Below are 17,465 nucleotides of genomic sequence, written 5' to 3' on the forward strand. Positions count from 1 at the left end.
ATAGGGAAAAGAAGGGAGTTGGGCGGGGCTGTGATACCCAAAGGGTGGGAGCGAGCTCAGAGTCCCGAGTATGAAGGCTTCTCATTGGTTGGGCTGTCGTGGGGCAGAGAGAAGTTTTCTTCTTCCTGTTGGATTGTAATTGGAGGCACCTTTTGTGTGAGATGTAGGTAAACGTCGTTTCCTGTTTTGGGTAATTGATAATGCATAGTAGGCATGAGAGCTTCCCCTACAGGCCTGTCCTGGCTCCTACTTTAGTTTCTTTAATTCCACAAAACTGTGTGTGCTGCTTTTCTGTAGACTGGAAATTATTTCAAAACTAATATTTGGATAAAAGTATATACACAAAATAATTCTATATAGTTTCCATGGGTACCTATATAGGCAAGCAAACGTTTAGGAAAAGTGCAACTTCTATAAGTATACATGGATGTAATAATAAAGGAAAGAAAATGGTGTCCTTGTGAAACTGAAGAGACACGGCAGGGGAGGCAGCGTGAGAGAGCTGAAGGAAGTAAAAGGGGTCGATCAGCATGTGGCTGGCACACCTTCTGATGTGGAGCAGGCCCTGGGCACAGGAGCTGTGGTGGACTGGAGGCAAATGCCACTAGCCCTGAAGAGGCCAAGGAGCAGGATGGGCAGGTGCAGAGCACAAAGGTCCTCCCCTGTGTGTGGGCTTCCTGCTCAGATGGCTTTGCCCCCAGAGTCTCAGAGTGGCTGCAGCAGCACCAGACCTTGCACCCAGTCTCACAGGAGTTCTGGGGAAAGAGAGAGCCTTTCCTCCAGGAGGCAAACTGAAGTCCTGGCCCACCTCTCACTGGCCAGAATTGAACACATGCCTTTCCGATGGTGTTTGGCTTAGGGCAGAGGTTCTCCAGGTGTAGGCCTGCAGCCCCCAGCAGCAATATCTTCTGGGAACTTGTTATGGATGCAAATTCTCCAACCCAGAAGCTCTGGGGCTAGGCTCTGTCTGTCTGTGTTTCAACAGGCCCACCAGGGGATTCTGATGTAGGCTGAAACTTGAGAAGCAATCAGAGCCCACCCAGAGCCCACCCAGAGCCCAAACCCAGCAGTGGAGGGGCGGGCAGGGCAGGATGGGCTGTCATCTCCAGGCGGGTCAGGAATGGTCATGATGGAGGAAGGTGATTATCTCCTGAGCATCAGAAACAACAGGTACCCTGCTTACCTCACCTGACACCCTGGGGTGAGGCTGGGAGGTGGTCTGGCAGGGCTGAGGGCAGAGCCCACTGGGGACCCTCAGCCACCCTGCCCACCCTGCCTGCCCATTGCCTGAAACCTAGGCCTCTGTCACTAGGGGGCTGTGGAGCCCCAGAGCCATGAGTGGGGGATACATGGGGGCCACTGGGGCTGAGGCCTCTCAGCTCACCCTCCTTTGAGCTGTGGTGGCCCCAGAATGTCCCTTCAGGGGCCTTGGGGCTGCAGTCTGGATGAAGGGGGTCTGATGTTTCTTTTTTTTTAAAACAGCTTTATTGAGATGTGACCACATACCATACAGCTCACCCTTTTAAAGTGTACAAGCCAGTGTTTTTAGTGTATCCACAGATACGTCAATGTTAGAACACTTTCATGCCCTCAGAAAGAGCCCCCTGCCCTTTAGTTATCACGCCCTACTGCCCCGCCCCCAGCCCCAGGCGACCACTCATCTCCCCTCTGTCTCTATGGATTTCCCTATTCTGGACACCTCTTAGAAATGGCATCATGCTTTATGTGGCCTTTTGTGTCTGGCCTCTCACTTAGCATGTTTTTGAGGCTCATCCACACTGTAACAGGTGTCAGAACTTCATTCCTTTTCGTGGCCGAGTAACAGTCCGTCGTGTGATAGACCACGTTTTGCTACGGACACCTGGCTACTGGGGATAATGTTGCTCCCAACATTTGTGTACACGGATGCTTTCAACGCTCTTGGCTACACCCTCGGAGTGGCGTTGCTGGGTCACGTGTAAATGTGAGGCACCGGCTAGACCGCGTCCACAGCAGCTGCCCCGGCTGGTGGCGGGTGCGCTCTGGGTGCCTCCCGGGAGGGCCTCCCTGCTGCGCGGCCCTGGCCACCTCCGCTCTGCCCGGCGCCCAGGGACAGGGCCACCGCCGGCCCTGCTGGTCCCCGCCCTCCCCGCCCCAGGGGTGTGCTCCCATCCCCCGGGGCCCAGCCCCGAAGCCCCGTGACCCTGCAGTTTCTCCGGATTCGCACGAGGCCGGGAGCACCGGTTGATGTCACCGTCAACCATCACGTCACTGTCACTTGTCACCGGGCGCAGGGCCTCTCTCGGCTTCTCTTCCCCTTCTCAGACCGGGCTTTGGGCCCGGCTCCGCACGCCCTGCCTGCGTGGCCCCGCGCGGTTTCTCCCGTTAGAAACGCTCTAAGGGGTCCGGATCCGGCGAGGAAGGGGCGCCCAGACCCAGGCCGCGGTGGGGCCGCCTAGTCCGCCGCCGCCGCCTCGGGTGGTGCTGCCCCCTGGCGGCCGCGGGCCGGACATGCACGGTGCGCTCAGCCTCGCGGGCGCCCTCTAGGGGCCGTCACTGGGACGGGCGGGCCTTGGTCATCAAGAACTTGGGTCTTCGCAGGACCCCGGGGAAAGACCACCCAGGAAGGTGAAGCGAGGCTCTAAGTTTTGAGCGCCCACTCGGTGTCAGGCACAGCTTAAGCGGGGGACAGACATGATGTCAGTGAACGTCCCCAACAGCCCTGCGGGCAGGTCCTGTGGCCATTCCCAAATCACAGGTGACAACGCTGGGGTGGCGGGGGTGAAATACCTCGTCCAAAGCGAGCTGTCCTCCAACGTCCGGGGTTTCCGGAAGGTCTTAGAGTAACACGGGGAGCGCGGCTGTTTCCCCGCTAGGACCGAGCGCTCCCACGAATGTCAGCGTGCTTTCCTGTCTGCTCAGGAGGGCCTCCCCGGCAGGTCCCTCTCGCTGGGTCAGGAGGCTTTGGGCAGCAGTGTGCCTTCCTGGGGCTGTGCCGCCCCCTCTAGACCAACTCCAGACCACGTGACCCCAGGATTCCCAGCCAAACCGTTCAGAACTCACCTCCTCCGCCGCTGCCGTGGCTTCTCCTTGGGCCTGTCCCCACGGGGTCCGCCTGGTGTGCACACCTGTGGGCTGCGGCCACTCGCGAGCCCGGCGGAGTGAGGGTGGGCCCCGGAGGGGGCCTGACCCTGCACCGGATGTGCGGGTGTATCTGTCAGGGCTGGGAGCCGGGATGTGTCTGGTGGAACGGGGCTGTTAGGTTGTTGGCTTTTCAAATATTTGGACACATGTGAGTGCTGAAGTGTCGGGGGAGCCTGGGTGGGTCTCCCCAGCTGGCAGGGTGCTCGCCCACGCACGCAACCATCGGTCCCTCAGGGAACAGCAACGGGCCCTGCTCGGGGAGCTGGGAATACATCAGTGAACAAATAGCAGGGTGTCCCTCCAGGGAGCGCTGGTCTGGGACACACTTGAGGAAAGAGCCCAGGAGTGTAGGCTGGGCTGCTCGAGGTGGCTGGGCAGCCCCGAGGGGTCTCGGGGCTCCCCTCCTCAGCTCCTGCCTCCTTCCATGGACCCCAGGACAGCAAGGGTGGGCCTCACTGTGCCTGGCTCCCTCCCCACCTCGCAGAACCGCGGGGAGCACTTTGTGGAGGGGTGGGTGGAAGAGGGAGGAGGGAGGGAGGGAGGGAGGGGGTGGACGGAAGAGGGGGAGGGAGGGTCAGAGGGAGGGGGGTGATGGAGGGAGGGGAGGCTGTCTGGCCGGCTCTCAGGGTCTGTAACCCCACTATGAAAGTGAGAAGTTTCCCTGAGCAACGTGAGTCAGACGAAGGAGAAAGGTTGTGGTCGGTGAGGGAAGGTTCAGCCACGATAAGACCGCCCTGGGGGGAGGGGAGGTGTGCGTCCGGGAAGACTGTGCCTCAGGCCAAGGTGAGCCCTTGACCACCGCCTCCCCAGCTGCTCCCCAGGGTCTCGGCCGCAAGGGCAGGGCCGCCTCACGCCCTGGGTGGCCCTGTGTCCAGCACGGAGCTGGCAGGTGACTGGAGCCCAGCCCCTCCCTCGGGGCCCCCCCGGGGCAGCCCCTCCACTAAGGGCTGTGGATGGCGGATTGGGATCTGGCTGGGCCCTGAGCACGGAGCCTGCCCTCCCCAGCAGTGACAGCCCCTGCACGCAGCCACCTTCTAATTTCATGTGGCCCCATGTCATCCTGCAGGCACCCTTTGAGACTCCCGGGGGCGGAGACCCTCCAGGCCACCCCTCCCGGCAAAGTCCTGGCAGCCCCTCTCCTGAGCCAGCGGCTCCGGGGCCTGAGCCCTGCCTCCACCACAGTGGGGAGTTGGTGGGCCGGGCAGCGCTTGATGGGATCCTGCCCGGGAAGAAAGGGGCCGTTTATTGGTTGCATGATGTCAGCAAAAGATGGAAAAGTAGGCAGTTCCCAGCCTGGGTGTGAAGAGGTGGTGGTGAACTAATGGGGAAGCCCCTTCGCTGGGGGCTGGGGGCTGGGGACTTGCGTCCAGGGTCACATCACACACACACACACACACACAGGCGGTCCTCTGAGACAGTCCCGTGAGAGGACAGAGGGAGAGACGAGGGGCAGGGGGGACAGGCCAGGCCCACCGCTAAGGCTCAGGCACCCACTACGCCCCGGCCAGTGCAGATGAAGCCCCACGGCCCGAGGGTGGAGGGTGCGGACCCGTCGGGCACAGTTCTCACCCAGCCCCCATCCAATTCCCCTGCGCCTTGCGCAGCCTGGGCTCCCTGGTTCGGGCGAGGCAGGCTCTGAGCTCCCCAGGGAGAGTGGACAGAAAGCAGTGCCCCGCCACAGAGCCGCTGGGCCAGGATGACTGCGGACCCGGCAGGGCCAGCGCCGGGCGTCCAGACGGCCACTGGGGCCCACCACGCGGCCTTGAGATGGAAGGGGCAACCCGGAGGGACACAAAAGGGGGCACATGAAGACAGAAGCAGAGATTGGGGTGATGCAGCCACAAGCCCAGGGACCCCTAGAGCCACCAGAGGCTGAAAAAGGCAGGAAGGACTGTCCCCTGGAGCCTCTGGAGGGAGCGCAGCCCTGCCGACACCTTGATTTTGGACTTGGGGCCTCGGAGCTGTGAAAGGGTAAATTCGTGTTGTTTTAAGACATTTCATCCTGGTTTGTGATCCATTTGTTTCGGCAGCCCCGGACTTTCATGGACGGGGAGGTGGGGACCCTGCTCACAAGGCCCTGGGGCTCCCCTCGGTGGGAGCACGAGCTTTACCTCCGTGACTGAAATTGAGGCGTAAGATGCCGAAACCCCAGGGCCAGTGACGCTGCCCGAGAGGCTAGGGTGCAAGGACGGTCCTGGGGGGCGGTTTGCCAGGTGAGGGGGCTGGAGGGAGAGCCCCAGGCTGGGATTTCGGATGCCAGGAACTTTTCCTGAAACTGCCAAGGAAGCGGCATGAGGCTGCCAAGAAAGGGTATTAATGAAAAAGACAGAGAGACTGGCATCATTCTTTTTCTTGTACAGCAGGTTTTCGCAGCAACTGGGACTCCAGCGCACAGCCGTGGGGTGCTTGCGCGGTAACCGTGTCTTCCCACGTTTGTCACGGTCACCGCCAAGTAGACGGTGACAGGTGCGGAGCGACAAGGGGTGGGCGGTGGGTCTGGGGGCCACTCCCCCCCGGGAGCCTCAGAGCAGGATTCTCGCTCCTTCCTGCCATTCGTAGTGGATAGACTGGTGGCCCGCGGAAGGATCCGCCTCGTACTACTCCCCGGAATCTGGGGGGGGGGGCCTTATTTGGAAATAGGCTTTGGCTAAGGATGCAGCGCTGAGCTCACCCTGGATTATCCAGGGGAGCCCTAAGTCCAAAGAGACAGAAGAGAGACAGAGAGGGGGGTGAACCTGGGGGGGGGCGCGGCAGTACCAGAGGCCGAGAGCGAGGCATGGAACCCGCTCCCCTGAGAGCCGCCAGAAGGAGCCCTGCCCACGCCTTGATCTCCGACCTCCAGCCCCCAGAAGGCTGAGAGAATCCTGTTTGCTTTACGGCCCCCAGTTTGCAGTAATTAGTTACAGCAGCCCCGGGAAGTCATACGTCAGATGTTGTTGAAACGTCCTGTGATCCCGGCCCTGAATACTCCAGACTGTTCTAGAAGCCGGCCCATCACCTGGAGAGCCCAGGCGCACGCCCCTCCCCCAGGGCTTGGCCCTCCAAGCGGTCCCTAGAGGGAAACGTTTGCCTGAGAAGATAAAATGACATTACCCCAGGTTAGGAAGTTGGCACCGACGAGTATTCTTGCGCTTTTATTTCTAAACGTATTTTCTGAATCACATATCCTCTCAGGGTCTCTCACAATGCAAAACATCAATCGCTGCCTTAGGGAAATGCGAACATAAGCGGTGGGTGTGGTCAGCCCCCAATGCCGACCCGCTGAGGTAGGTGTCACTGGCCCTGTCACGGATGGGGGAACGGAGGTAGCGCTGTGACCTGGCCTGGCCCTCGGCGGCTTCTCCCCGACAGCGGGGCTGGGAAGCCTCGGTGCGGAGGACTCACCGCCGTCCTCGGAGCCCGTTGGCGGCGTGTCACCCTGCCTGGGTTGCCCCCCGGCCCTCCCGGCTCATGGGCATTCCTGCCACGAGCACCTCCCTCCGGAGGCCACGTGAGTGCACCCCTCCCCCCGGCTCCCGTCAGGGTCTGCAGCACAGAGAGGCCCCAGCCAAGGCCCCACGAGCAGCCACCGCAGGAAGGGGCACAGTTTGCACTGACGATCTGGGGCAGAAGAACAAAGGCCCCGCCGTGTACTATCACAGTCATCCAAGCAACGCTTGCAGAAAAGCACTGAAAATAAAGCCATCACGCAGAGGCTGACAGGCACCTACCGCACGCACGGCCTGTGCCAGCTGCCGGCAGCACCAAGCAGTCACACGGCCTCTGCCTGCGACCCTGCGGTGCGCTACCAGCCGAGAGCACCAGCCAGAACAAGCCCTCCTGCCTGCCACGGGCTCTCCCTGCAGCTGGCAGACTCGCCTTACCCTCGGCGTCCTGCCTCCTCCCTCGTGGGGCTTCTGCTCCCAGTGGAAAAGCCTGGGGGGCTGGGACCCCCAAGGAGCAGAAGCTCCAAGAACGAGAAATCTGTGGCATGTCATCCAGAGGGGGCTCCGCAGCCAGTGCTGTGGACACTGGCGGGCAGGCTCCGTGGGGAGCCGAGCGATTGGCCCTGGACTCCCATGCTGGGTTCAGCAAGGCTCCTCAGTCGGGCCCTCCAGGGTGCATGGCGAGGCCCACGTGCCCGGCGGTGGCCCTGGTGGGCGGACAGGCTTGGGGAAGGCGTAGCCGTTTGTGAGCTATGTGGGCGATCGTGCCTCCTCTGAATCCTTCGAATACGTGAGCTTGGCGACGTCTGTCTTCATGGACCACTTTTTCCACGCCCCGTGGATTCTGGACACTTCTTGGCGTGAAACTTCCGTGGCCAGCACATATATGATGGGGTCAGCCACGCTGTTCACCGTGGCCAGGCTCAGGAACACCACGGAGACCGTGTACAGGTTGACTTCGAAGGCGCACACAGGGCCCGTGTCTCCTTTGTAGTAGGAAAAGGCTATGGCTTTGCCCAGGAGCACCAGGTGGTAGGGAGCGAAGCAGAACAGGAAGATGGTCACGACCGCGATGGCCAGGCGCTTCACCTTGGCCTTCTGGGCGGCACTCAAGCTGGTGCTCAGCTTGATGCTCCTGAAGATGCGCTGGTTGGTGAAGGCGATGATGGACAGAGGGACGGCGAAGCCCACGGCGAAGCGCGTGTAGTAGTACCCGGCAATCTCGCGGTCCATCGGCAGCGTCTCGAAGCAGGTTTCCTTCTCCTCCATCTGAAACACCGGGTAGTGGACGAGCCCCACGAGAACGAAGACAGACACTGAGACGAGGATGGCGGTCTTCCGGTGGCGGTGGCCTCGTGTCTCCAGCGCGTACACCACTGCCAGGAAGCGGTCGCAGGAGATGCAGCACAGGAAGAGGATGCTGACGTAGAGGTTGCAGAAAAAAACGTAGGCGGTCACCTTGCAGGCCCGTGGGCCCAGGGGCCAGCGGTGCCCGTTCTGGATGTAGACGACCCAGAGCGGCAGGGTGCTGATGTAGAGCAGCTCGCACAGCGCCAGGCAGAAGAGGTAGACGGCCAGCACGTGGCCCTGGCGCACCTGCAGCAGCGTCAGCCAGGCCGTCAGGCAGTTGGCTGGCAGGCCCAGCATGCACACGGTGCTGTACACAGTCACCAGGAACACCCTGCTGTCGTTGAAGGGCACCATGCAGTTCTGGGGAGATACGCCAGTCAACAGGGTCCCTGGCAGAGGGCTGGTCACTGGCGTGGCGTTTCCTGTGGGGCAGAGACAGCGTGAGGGGGCGTGTCGCTGGGAACCCCCTGAATCAGATGTGATAGTGCAAGAAGAGGCAAGAAGGCTCTTGTCAGCTGCGGACTGGACGTGCCAGGGTTAAAGTTTTCCAGATGGTTTCCTAATGTGACCCTAAATCATCCACCCCCCAGCCGATGGCCTCGAGGATACAAGGTCGGCAATACCGCGTCCTGGTCACTAACAGAGTCATTTTCCAAAGTGTTGTTTGTGGGCTTGAAGAGAGTTTATTCTCTATTCGCCTTCTGTTATGAGTTGAATTGTGTGTCCCCAACCGCCAAAGAAAAGATATGTGGAGTCCTAACCCCCAGGACCTCAAAACGTTACTGGATTTGGAGATGGGATCTTTACAGAGGTGATCAAGTCAAAATGAGGTCTTTAGGGTGGGTCCTAATCCAGTATGACTGTGTCCTTATAAAAAGGGGACATTTAGGGGCTCTCCTGGTGGCGCAGTGGTTGAGAATCTGCCTGCCAATGCAGGGGGCACGGGTTCGAGCCCTGGTCTGGGAAGATCCCACATGCCGCGGAGCGGCTGGGCCCGTGAGCCACAATTACTGAGCCTGCGCGTCTGGAGCCTGTGCTCCGCAACAAGAGAGGCCACGATAGTGAGAGGCCCGCACACCGCGATGAAGAGTGGCCCCCGCTTGCCACAACTAGAGAAAGCCCTCGCACAGAAACGAAGACCCAACACAGCCATAAATAAATAAATAAAAATTTAAAAAAAAAACACAGAAAACAAGTACCTGGATTCTTTTTAAAAAAAAAAAAAGGGGGACATTTAAACCCAGGGACACGTGTGAACGAAAGCCGATGTGAGGACAGGGAGAAGACGGCCATCCCAAGCCGAGGAGAGAGGCCTCGGAAGAATGCAGCCCGTCCACACCTCCATCTCGGACTTCCAGCCTCCAGGGCTACAACAGAAGAAATGTCTGTGATTTAAATCATCTGGTCTGGGTTTCCCTGGTGGCACAGTGGTTAAGAATCTGCCTGCCAATGCAGGGGACACCGGTTCGAGCCCTGGTCCGGGAAGATCCCACATGCCACGGAGCAACTAAGCCCGTGCGCCACAACTACTGAGCCTGTGCTCTAGAGCCCATGAGCCACAGCTCCAGAGCCCGCGTGCCACAACTACTGAAGCCTGCATGCCTAGAGCCTGTGCTCTGCAACAAGAGAAGCCACCTCAATGAGAAGCCCGCGTACCACAACTAAGAGTAGCCCCTGCTCACCACAACTAGAGAAAGCCCACGCACAGCAACGAAGACCCAACGCAGCCAAAAAATAAAGTAAAAAAATAAATCACCTGGTCTGTGGTCCTTTGTTACAGCAGCCCTAGCAAACAATACATCTTTTGGATTTATTGAGTTTAGTTTTTAGTCTATTTCTCCCTTTATTGGTTTGGAGATTATTAAGCTATTTTTAATCTTTTCGAGAGTACCCTGGATGTTTTAATGTGCATATTTAGTAGTGTCTAAAGTTAGAAAACCTTAACCTCCTGGTGGGCACAAACCCTAGGACGCTGCTGCTCTAATGGCCCCACGTTTGGCTGATGTGCAATTCTGGTCCCAGTTATGTGAGTCATGTGGGTTCTTTGCCTGTTTAACCCCATAGGTCAGATGTTATTATTATTACTATTCCTGCCATGGTTGTTGTTGTGACTTCACACTGTCCATCCCTGTTCACAGCTGCCCACATGTCAGCCAGTCTTCTGCCCGCTCCCTTTCCTTCATCTGCTGCATTTCCGAGGTCATTCCCTCCTTTCCTTGAAGACAGCCCTCGCAAGCCCTGTGGACGAGATCCTGCCCCATCTTTGGTTCATCTGAAATGCACTTTTACCCTGATTCTGGAGGACGGTTCCCCCAGGGGTCTGATTTAGCTCCGGCCCCGCTGCAGCCCATCTTCTGGCTTCTGAAGCTGCGACGGCGGCCGCCTGCTGTCTAGTTGCCGTGCCCTCGGACCCCTGAATCTGAGACTCTGTACACCCCAGTGCTCCAGATGCCCCTCTGTTTGCTTCCTGGGGCTCTGGTCAGGCACGTGCTGGACCTCTCGCCCCGTCCTCACCTCGCTCTGCACCCTCCCCCCCGCCCCCATCCTGCAGGACCGTCCTTCTGTCCAGGCAACCTACTGACATTGAACTTGAGTTTGTGAGCTCTTTGTATCTGTGTCTAATTGGCGGTTTTTTTAAACTCATTCACTGCGTTAAAATTCAGGGATCATGTCTTTCATTTCTAGACACTCCATCTGGCTCCCTTTCGAGTCTCTTGTTCTCTGCTCATGTTTTTCCTTCCGTCTCTGATCTCCTTACATTCACCCAACGTACTGATGTCACTGTGCGTGACCCTCCCAGCACCTGCAGTCTTGGAGGCAGGACCCCCGCCACGGCACAGTGCCTGCACACCCTCGCACAGGCCGGCTCCCTCGCACGTCTTGTGGCGGTTGTGAGCTCACGCCTGATGGGGCGTTATCCGTGGGCGTTTCCTGAGTGGGAGGGGCTGTCCTGCGAGGGGTTGTGGGCTGGCTGGAGCCGGCCGCCTGGGACCTCTGCCCCAGCTCGGGTGGCCGGAGGGCAGGAGTGCTTGGATTTACTCCAGGGCTGGTTTCCATCCAGGCCTCATAGCGGGGCTGAACTTTGGGGTCCCTGTGCAGGTGTCCCAATTCAGAGCCCACGCCCTCCCCACGTGGGAGCCAGGGCTCACCTGCTGTCCCCTCAAGAAACAAACGATAAGGAATCAGTCCATAAATATGAAATGAGCCCTGAAACCTTAGGCCTGTCAGCGTCCCTCTGTTGATTCTAGGCGTCAGTTACACGGGACAGTCGCCACCGTCAGCCATCATATGAAGCCCAGCTCAGAGGGACCTCGGCATCACACAACCCAGGGCTCCCCACAGCCCACGGCCCGCTGCCCGCTCCCGACTTTCCTCCACCCCCGTGGGCTCAGCCAAGCTTTCACGACGCTCTTCAGATGTATCACCTGGGCTTTGTGGGGTTCGCACTGGGACCGTGCAGAGCCGGGCTGGTGGGCCACAGCGTGGGAAGTGGAAGCTCACCAGGGCTTTGGAGTCCCTGCTGGGATGGGGGGCTGGGAAGAACCACAGACTGGCACTGGGGGCTCCTCCAAGCTCCAGTGCCTGCTTGTCATGGAGGACCCAGGAGGAAGGCAGGACCTGGATGCCCACCTGCCCTCCCCTTAAGCCCCGCCTGGGACGCCAGTTACCACCCCTCTCAACAGGGGGAAAGAAGCCAGTGAGGAGGGGTGCTCCAGGCCCCAGGCACCTGCGAGGTGGTCCCCTCACCTGCCTCCCCACCAGGTGTTTCCGAGGGGACAAGGAATGAGTCACAGGACAAAGGGCCCTGCTGTAGGGTTGAGCCCCCTGCCCCCCGTCTAAGGATCCACGGACACTGTGGTGACTCACACCGGGGGCTCCCCAGGCTGAGAGACCCCACACGACGTGGGGAAGGAAGCCAGCGTGTCCCAGGCGCCCTCCCTCTCCCGCCCAGCCTGCCTCTCCTGGGTCCCTCTCGTGGTGGTGACCCCAGCACCCACTGCCTGACCTGTGCCTGGAGCCTCCTGGACCCTCTCCCTCCTGACCCGCCCCTGGGACCTGCCATGCGACAGGAACATCTGGGTGGCCATGGGGGGACACGCTCCTCCCAGAGCCTGTGCCCTGGCCTCAGGAGATGCTGTCCCGTTTAGGCCCTGTGCATCTCCGACAGCAGACTGTGGACGGAGCAGCCCCTTGAGGTCAGCGGGAGCCGCAGGCAGCGCCCGGACGCAGTGGAGCTTCACGCTGCCGCCCAGCTGCAGCAGCCTCTGGCGGTGATGGCCCCGTGATCCGGCCAGGGGAGTGGCCAGCAGGCTGGACAGGCCTGGGGTGGCCTCAGTGACAGCGGAGAATGTGGCCCTTGCTGCCGCAGCCCAGTGACCCCTGAGGCCTGGAAGCTCTTTAGATGCTTAGGTTGAAGACCCCTGGACCTTTCCACATGCACATCCAACAGCCAAGGAAACCTCAGTGCATCCCAACGCTGACATGGCCGTGGGGTCGCGGGCAGCCGTCGGGGATCCCTCGGGCTTCGAGGGCCCTCCCGAGGGACTCAGCCCCAGTGCCCATGCATGGTTTTCAGCACCCTCCGCCCCCAGCAGGGCGACCTGATGCAGAAATTAGCGGCAGGACAGTGAAGGCGGGCAGAGAGCAGTGCTTGTTCTTCAGCTGAAGGCTCGCTGTGAAGGTCCCCAGGGTGATGGAGCTGTCGGCCCCCCAGTGTGCTCCCGACACCCTTTTGTGCCACTCACTTGTTTTTCCCAATTTTTAAAATTCTGGTAAAATATACATAAGATAAAAGTGACCAACTTAACCATTTTAAGTGTCCACTTCTGTGGCATTAAGTTCACTCACATTGTTGTGCAACCGTCACCATATCCATTTCCAGAATTTTTCATCTTGCAAAACTGAAACTCCGTCCCCATTAAACACTCACTGCCCACCCCTCCCCCAGCCCTTCCTGTGAGTGGATCGTAAAGAATGTGTCCTTCTGTGACTGGCCTCTTTCGCCTTGCGTCATATCCTCAGGGTCCATGTGTCAGAGCATCCTTCCTTTTTAGCACAGAGTAATAGCCCACCGTGTGGATGGACCACATTAGGGTTTTCCACTCATCTGTCTCTGGACACTTGGGCTACTTCCACATCTTGGCTATTGTGAGTAGTGCTGCCACGAACATGGGTGTGCAAATACCTCTTCCACACCTGTGTTCACTTCTTATTTATTTATTTATTTATTTTTGGCTGCGTTGGGTCTTAGTTGCCACACGCAGGCTCTTTGTTGTGGCGCGTGGGCTTAGTTGCCCTGCGGCGCGTGGGATCTTAGTTCCCTGACCAGGGATCGAACCCGAGTCGCCTGCATTGGAAGGCAGATTCTTAACCACTGGACTGCCAGGGATGTCCCAAGTTCACTTCTTTTTTGTGGATTGCTGGATCGTATGGTGATTCTCTTTTTTAGCTTTTTGAGGAGCCTCCATACTGTTTTCCCCAGCAGCTGCTCCATTTTCCGTTCCCACCAACAGCGCACGGGGGTTCCCATTTCTCCACATCCTCGCTAGCCTTTGGTATTTTGGTTTTGACAGTGGCCATCCCGATGGGAGCGAGGCGGTGCCTTCTCTGGGCCCCCACCCATGGCCCTAACCTCTGGGACGTGGGCTTCATTCCACGTGCAGACGGAGGGTGTCGGGGAGTCATCAGACCCGGCTGTCAGCTCTCCACACGAGAGTCGGGCTGCACCAAGCGGAGGGGCCGACGGTGCGCAGGGGAGCACCGGGCCGCGGAGGACGGTTCTCAGGTGGGAGAAAGGTGACCCCTGTCTGCCCAGGCTGGCCCTGCTTGGACGGCTCCTCCCTCCCAGCCATGCGAGTCCTCCAAGGCGCCAGCCCAACGCCCTGGACCCCAGCATTGCCCTGGCTCCATCCCAGCACCGACCCTGTCTTGCCACACTCTGGGGGGCAGAGCGCAAGGGAACCCAAAACCCAAGTGGAGGCCCAGGTGCGGCCTGTGGGCCCCTCGCTGCTCCCAGCCACCCCCACCAGCACTGCCCACCCCTCCCAGGGTGCCGACTGGACTCAGTATAGCTAGTGCAGCCACATGCCACCTGCTGGGGCCACGAGGCTGGCACGTGGCCTCCCGTCTTCACCTGCCCACGCCCAGTCCCCTCCCCCAAGCCGTCTGGTGACCAGCACTGGGCACACAGGTGAGAGCCTGCCCCTCCCACCACGGGGCACTCAGAGGACCCTGACTGCTTGGGAAAAGAGTCTCCCGGGCTGGGGGCACACGAGCCCCCAGGAGGGGAAGGAGGCTCTGTGGGGCATCTGTGGCTCGGCACGGGGTCTCTCACAAGAAGTGGGCAGGATACGAGGCCCAGGTGGACCCCAGAGCCTCCACTTCTCCTTCAGTCCTGTTCTTGGTTCTTTTCTAGCACTGCAAGAGAATTAAGTGGGTGCTTCCTGACGTCTTGATGGAAAGCCTCTGGCTTTATTGTTGCTGAGTTAGTTTTTATTTCCAGAAGTCTACTTTTTTTTTTTTTTTTAATTTATTTGGCTGCGTCAGGTCTTAGTTGCGGCATGCGGGATCTTTTTAGTGGCGGCATGCGAACTCTTAGTTGCAGCATGTGGGATCTAGCTCCCTGACTAGGGATCGAACCCGGGTCCCCTGCATTGGGAGTGCGGAGTCTCAGCCACTGCGCCACCAGAAAAGTCCCTCGAGAAGTCTACTTCTGTGTGCTAATTTTTGAAGTAATTTTCCCTGTTATGAGACAAAGTACATTGGTAGAAAAATTCTCACGGGCTCCCTCCTAAATGTTCCAAGTCAGAGGAGGCATGGCGTGGGGCTCTCACCTGTCATGTCTGCCAGCTCTGGGCTCAGGATAGGGCTGCGGTGTACGTCATATGACGCTCCTGTTGAGACGTTTCCTCCGAGTTTCACGTGACCTGGAGAAAGGGTGGGTTGAAATTGCTTTAGGGAAATCAGATTAAATCACAAATTAAGTTATTTGACAAATGGTTAGTGAGCATTTGTTAAGTGCCAAGTCTTGTATTCATCCTGTGGGATACAATAGCCAAAGCTTAATATAAAAAGGACTCCCACAAATCAACAGAAATAAGTGTCAAAGCCGGTCATTCACAAGAAGTAAAAGTACCTCCTACAAATTGGAAAACGCTCACTTATATGGTCAAAGAAATGCGAACGTAAACAACCAAACAGTGGTCTTTTTCTTGCCTATCAAGTTGGCAAAAATAAAGAACTTTAATTCTTAGTGTTGGCAAGAGAGTGAGGAAGTGGGATCCTTCACTGTGTTGGGAGCATAAATGGGCACAGATGTTTTCTAGCACAATTTGGTAACATGTCTCAAAAATCTTCAATGTGGGCTTCCCTGGTGGTGCAGTGGTTAAGAATCCGGCTGCCAATGCTGGGGACACGGGTTCGAGCCCTGGTCCGGGAAGATCCCACATGCCGCAGCGCAACTGAGCCCGTGTGCCACAACTACTGAGCCTGCGCTCTAGAGCCCGCGAGTCACAACTACTGAGCCCACGTGCCACAACGACTGAAGCCTGCATGCCTAGAGCCCGTGCTCAGAAACAAGAGAAGCCACCGCAATGAGCAGCCCGCACACCACAAGGAAGAGTAGTCCCCGCTCGCCGCAACTAGAGAAAACCCGCGCTCAGCAACAAAGACCCAACACAGCAAAAAATAAAATTAATTAATTAATTAATTTTTAAAAAGTCTTCAATGTGCTTCACTTTTTTTAAAAAAATAAATTTATTTATTTTGGGGCCACCAGGGAAGCCCTGTGCTTCACTTTTGAGCAGATAAAATCCTTTCTAGGAATTTTTCCTGGTGAAAGAATTACCTGAGATGCAAAGTGCATGGACATTGCTCCTGTGAAAGGGACCGGGACCCCTGGGAGACCGCCCACGACAGAGGTGGACAGGCTCGGGGGTGCTGGCAGATGGGGCAGAATCCTGGCCCCCCCATCTCTCTGCTTCCTTCCTGAACCAGAGGTGCCCGTAACGTAAGCTCCATCCTGTCAGCCAGAGAGGGTCTGGGGGAGGCGGGCTCTCTAAACCCTTCCTCAGCCAGCCTGGAGCCAGGCCCAGACCCCACCCACAGCCCCTGTCAGGGGGAGCCCCCAGCCCCGTGGGGCGTCTGCAGGTGCAGGCCCCGCCCCCCAACACTGGGAGGGCCGGCTGTGCTGACAACAGATGAACCACCAGGAAATAACAGAAAGCCAAGGTGTTTACCTGAAACTGCAGAGAGTTCATCGACTTAGAATTTGTAAGCAAGACCTCGAAAATACAGACAAAGGTAAGGCGCTGAGGCAACAAAGAATCAAGAAATGCATTGACCTTTCGAAACTGACGTTCTGACGGACTGGTGGGCATGGGCCTGGAGGGTCAATGGGCCTCCCCCGTCCATCCCTGCACCTCCTTGCTCAGTCAGCCCCCTGCAAGCGAGGAAGTGAGGAAGGGGGCCACCCAGGGGTGCTCTGGCCGAGGTCTACGCCTGGCCCTGAGACCCGCAAGCCGAGCGAGCATTCTGCCCTCTGAGGAGATGGCCCAAGGTGCTCAGGGTGGCCCCCAGCGGGGTCAGCGTGGCACGCGGGTCTGTGGCCCGGTCAGCTCGGGGGTGAGGGAGGGCTGAGCCTGATGAGGGGGGGTCCAGGAGGGCCTCCAACTGTGAGGGGGGCCCACGTGAGCTGCAGGGGGGCCAGCCCACCTGGGAGCTGTCCAGTCGCCCCTGAGCCCCGGGAGCCTGGGAGGGACACAACAAGCCTCACCCTGGGCCCGATTCCTTTGTCAGAACGGAGATTCTGGAAAACTGGGAGGTGGTCCCTTCCCCCAGGGGCTGCACCGCCCACTCTGCCCTGATGCAGATGGCAGCAGAAAGGGGACCACTGTCTCTAGAAACCACTTCTGCAAAAGCCAGAGGAAGCGGCCCAACTGACACTGTGCGGTCCTGGGGCCCCTGCTCGGCCCCCCCGCCCTGTGCAGCCTGTGCAGAGCAGAGCACTGATTCCAGATCCGGGGCCGCGTCCCTGACTGTCGGGCGCCCACAGTCTGCCTGCACTGGCGGGGTGCGGGGGTCACACTGAGAGGACCGGGGGCCACAGGAGGCCCAGGCCGGAGCAGCCAGGCACTGGGACCGCCCCACGCCCCGGGGTGCGGTCCCGCCCTGCTCATGCCCACAGGCCCGGGCACCTGCCCCCGTGCCCACCCCCGGCCTTTTGCCCAGCAGAGCTCAGCCCAGCCTTGGGCTTCGTCCTGGCCTTTCCCTGCCCAATGGACACATGGCTTCAGGTCTCCGCCCCGGCCTCCTCCCCGGGTGGCCGTGGACTGTCCCCTCCTGGTGTCCCCACCCTGCCAGCCCCAGAGTGCCCGTGGCCCCTCCCCACTAGCAGCTGGGGCTCTTGCCGGCCAGGAGCCGGTAGGCCTGGGTGCCCCCTTGTCCTCTCCCGGGGTCGGGTGCCAAGAGGGATGCATCTTCCACGCCAGCAGCCTCACCACCCTTCCTGCCCAGCATGCCAGCCTGGTGGGCTCAGGGCCTCCGTCCCTGCTCTGCGCTCCAGCGGGG

At 59.1% G+C, this 17,465-nt stretch overlaps 1 protein-coding gene across 1 annotated transcript; it reads right to left on the reverse strand.

Moving 5' to 3' along the window:
- Positions 1-7,298: 7,298 nt before the first annotated feature.
- GPR132 (G protein-coupled receptor 132) lies at positions 7,299-14,738 on the reverse strand. Its single transcript, XM_061181509.1, has 6 exons — positions 14,732-14,738; positions 13,589-13,836; positions 12,375-12,499; positions 11,766-12,209; positions 11,246-11,415; positions 7,299-8,320 (listed from the first exon to the last, which is right to left on the reverse strand). Exons 1-6 carry the CDS (start codon positions 14,736-14,738, stop codon positions 7,299-7,301), a joined length of 2,016 nt encoding a protein of 671 aa, XP_061037492.1.
- Between the last annotated feature and the right edge of the window lie 2,727 nt (positions 14,739-17,465).

This window comes from Eubalaena glacialis, chromosome 2 (assembly GCF_028564815.1).
Source record: "Eubalaena glacialis isolate mEubGla1 chromosome 2, mEubGla1.1.hap2.+ XY, whole genome shotgun sequence".
Taxonomy (NCBI): Eukaryota; Metazoa; Chordata; class Mammalia; order Artiodactyla; family Balaenidae; genus Eubalaena; species Eubalaena glacialis.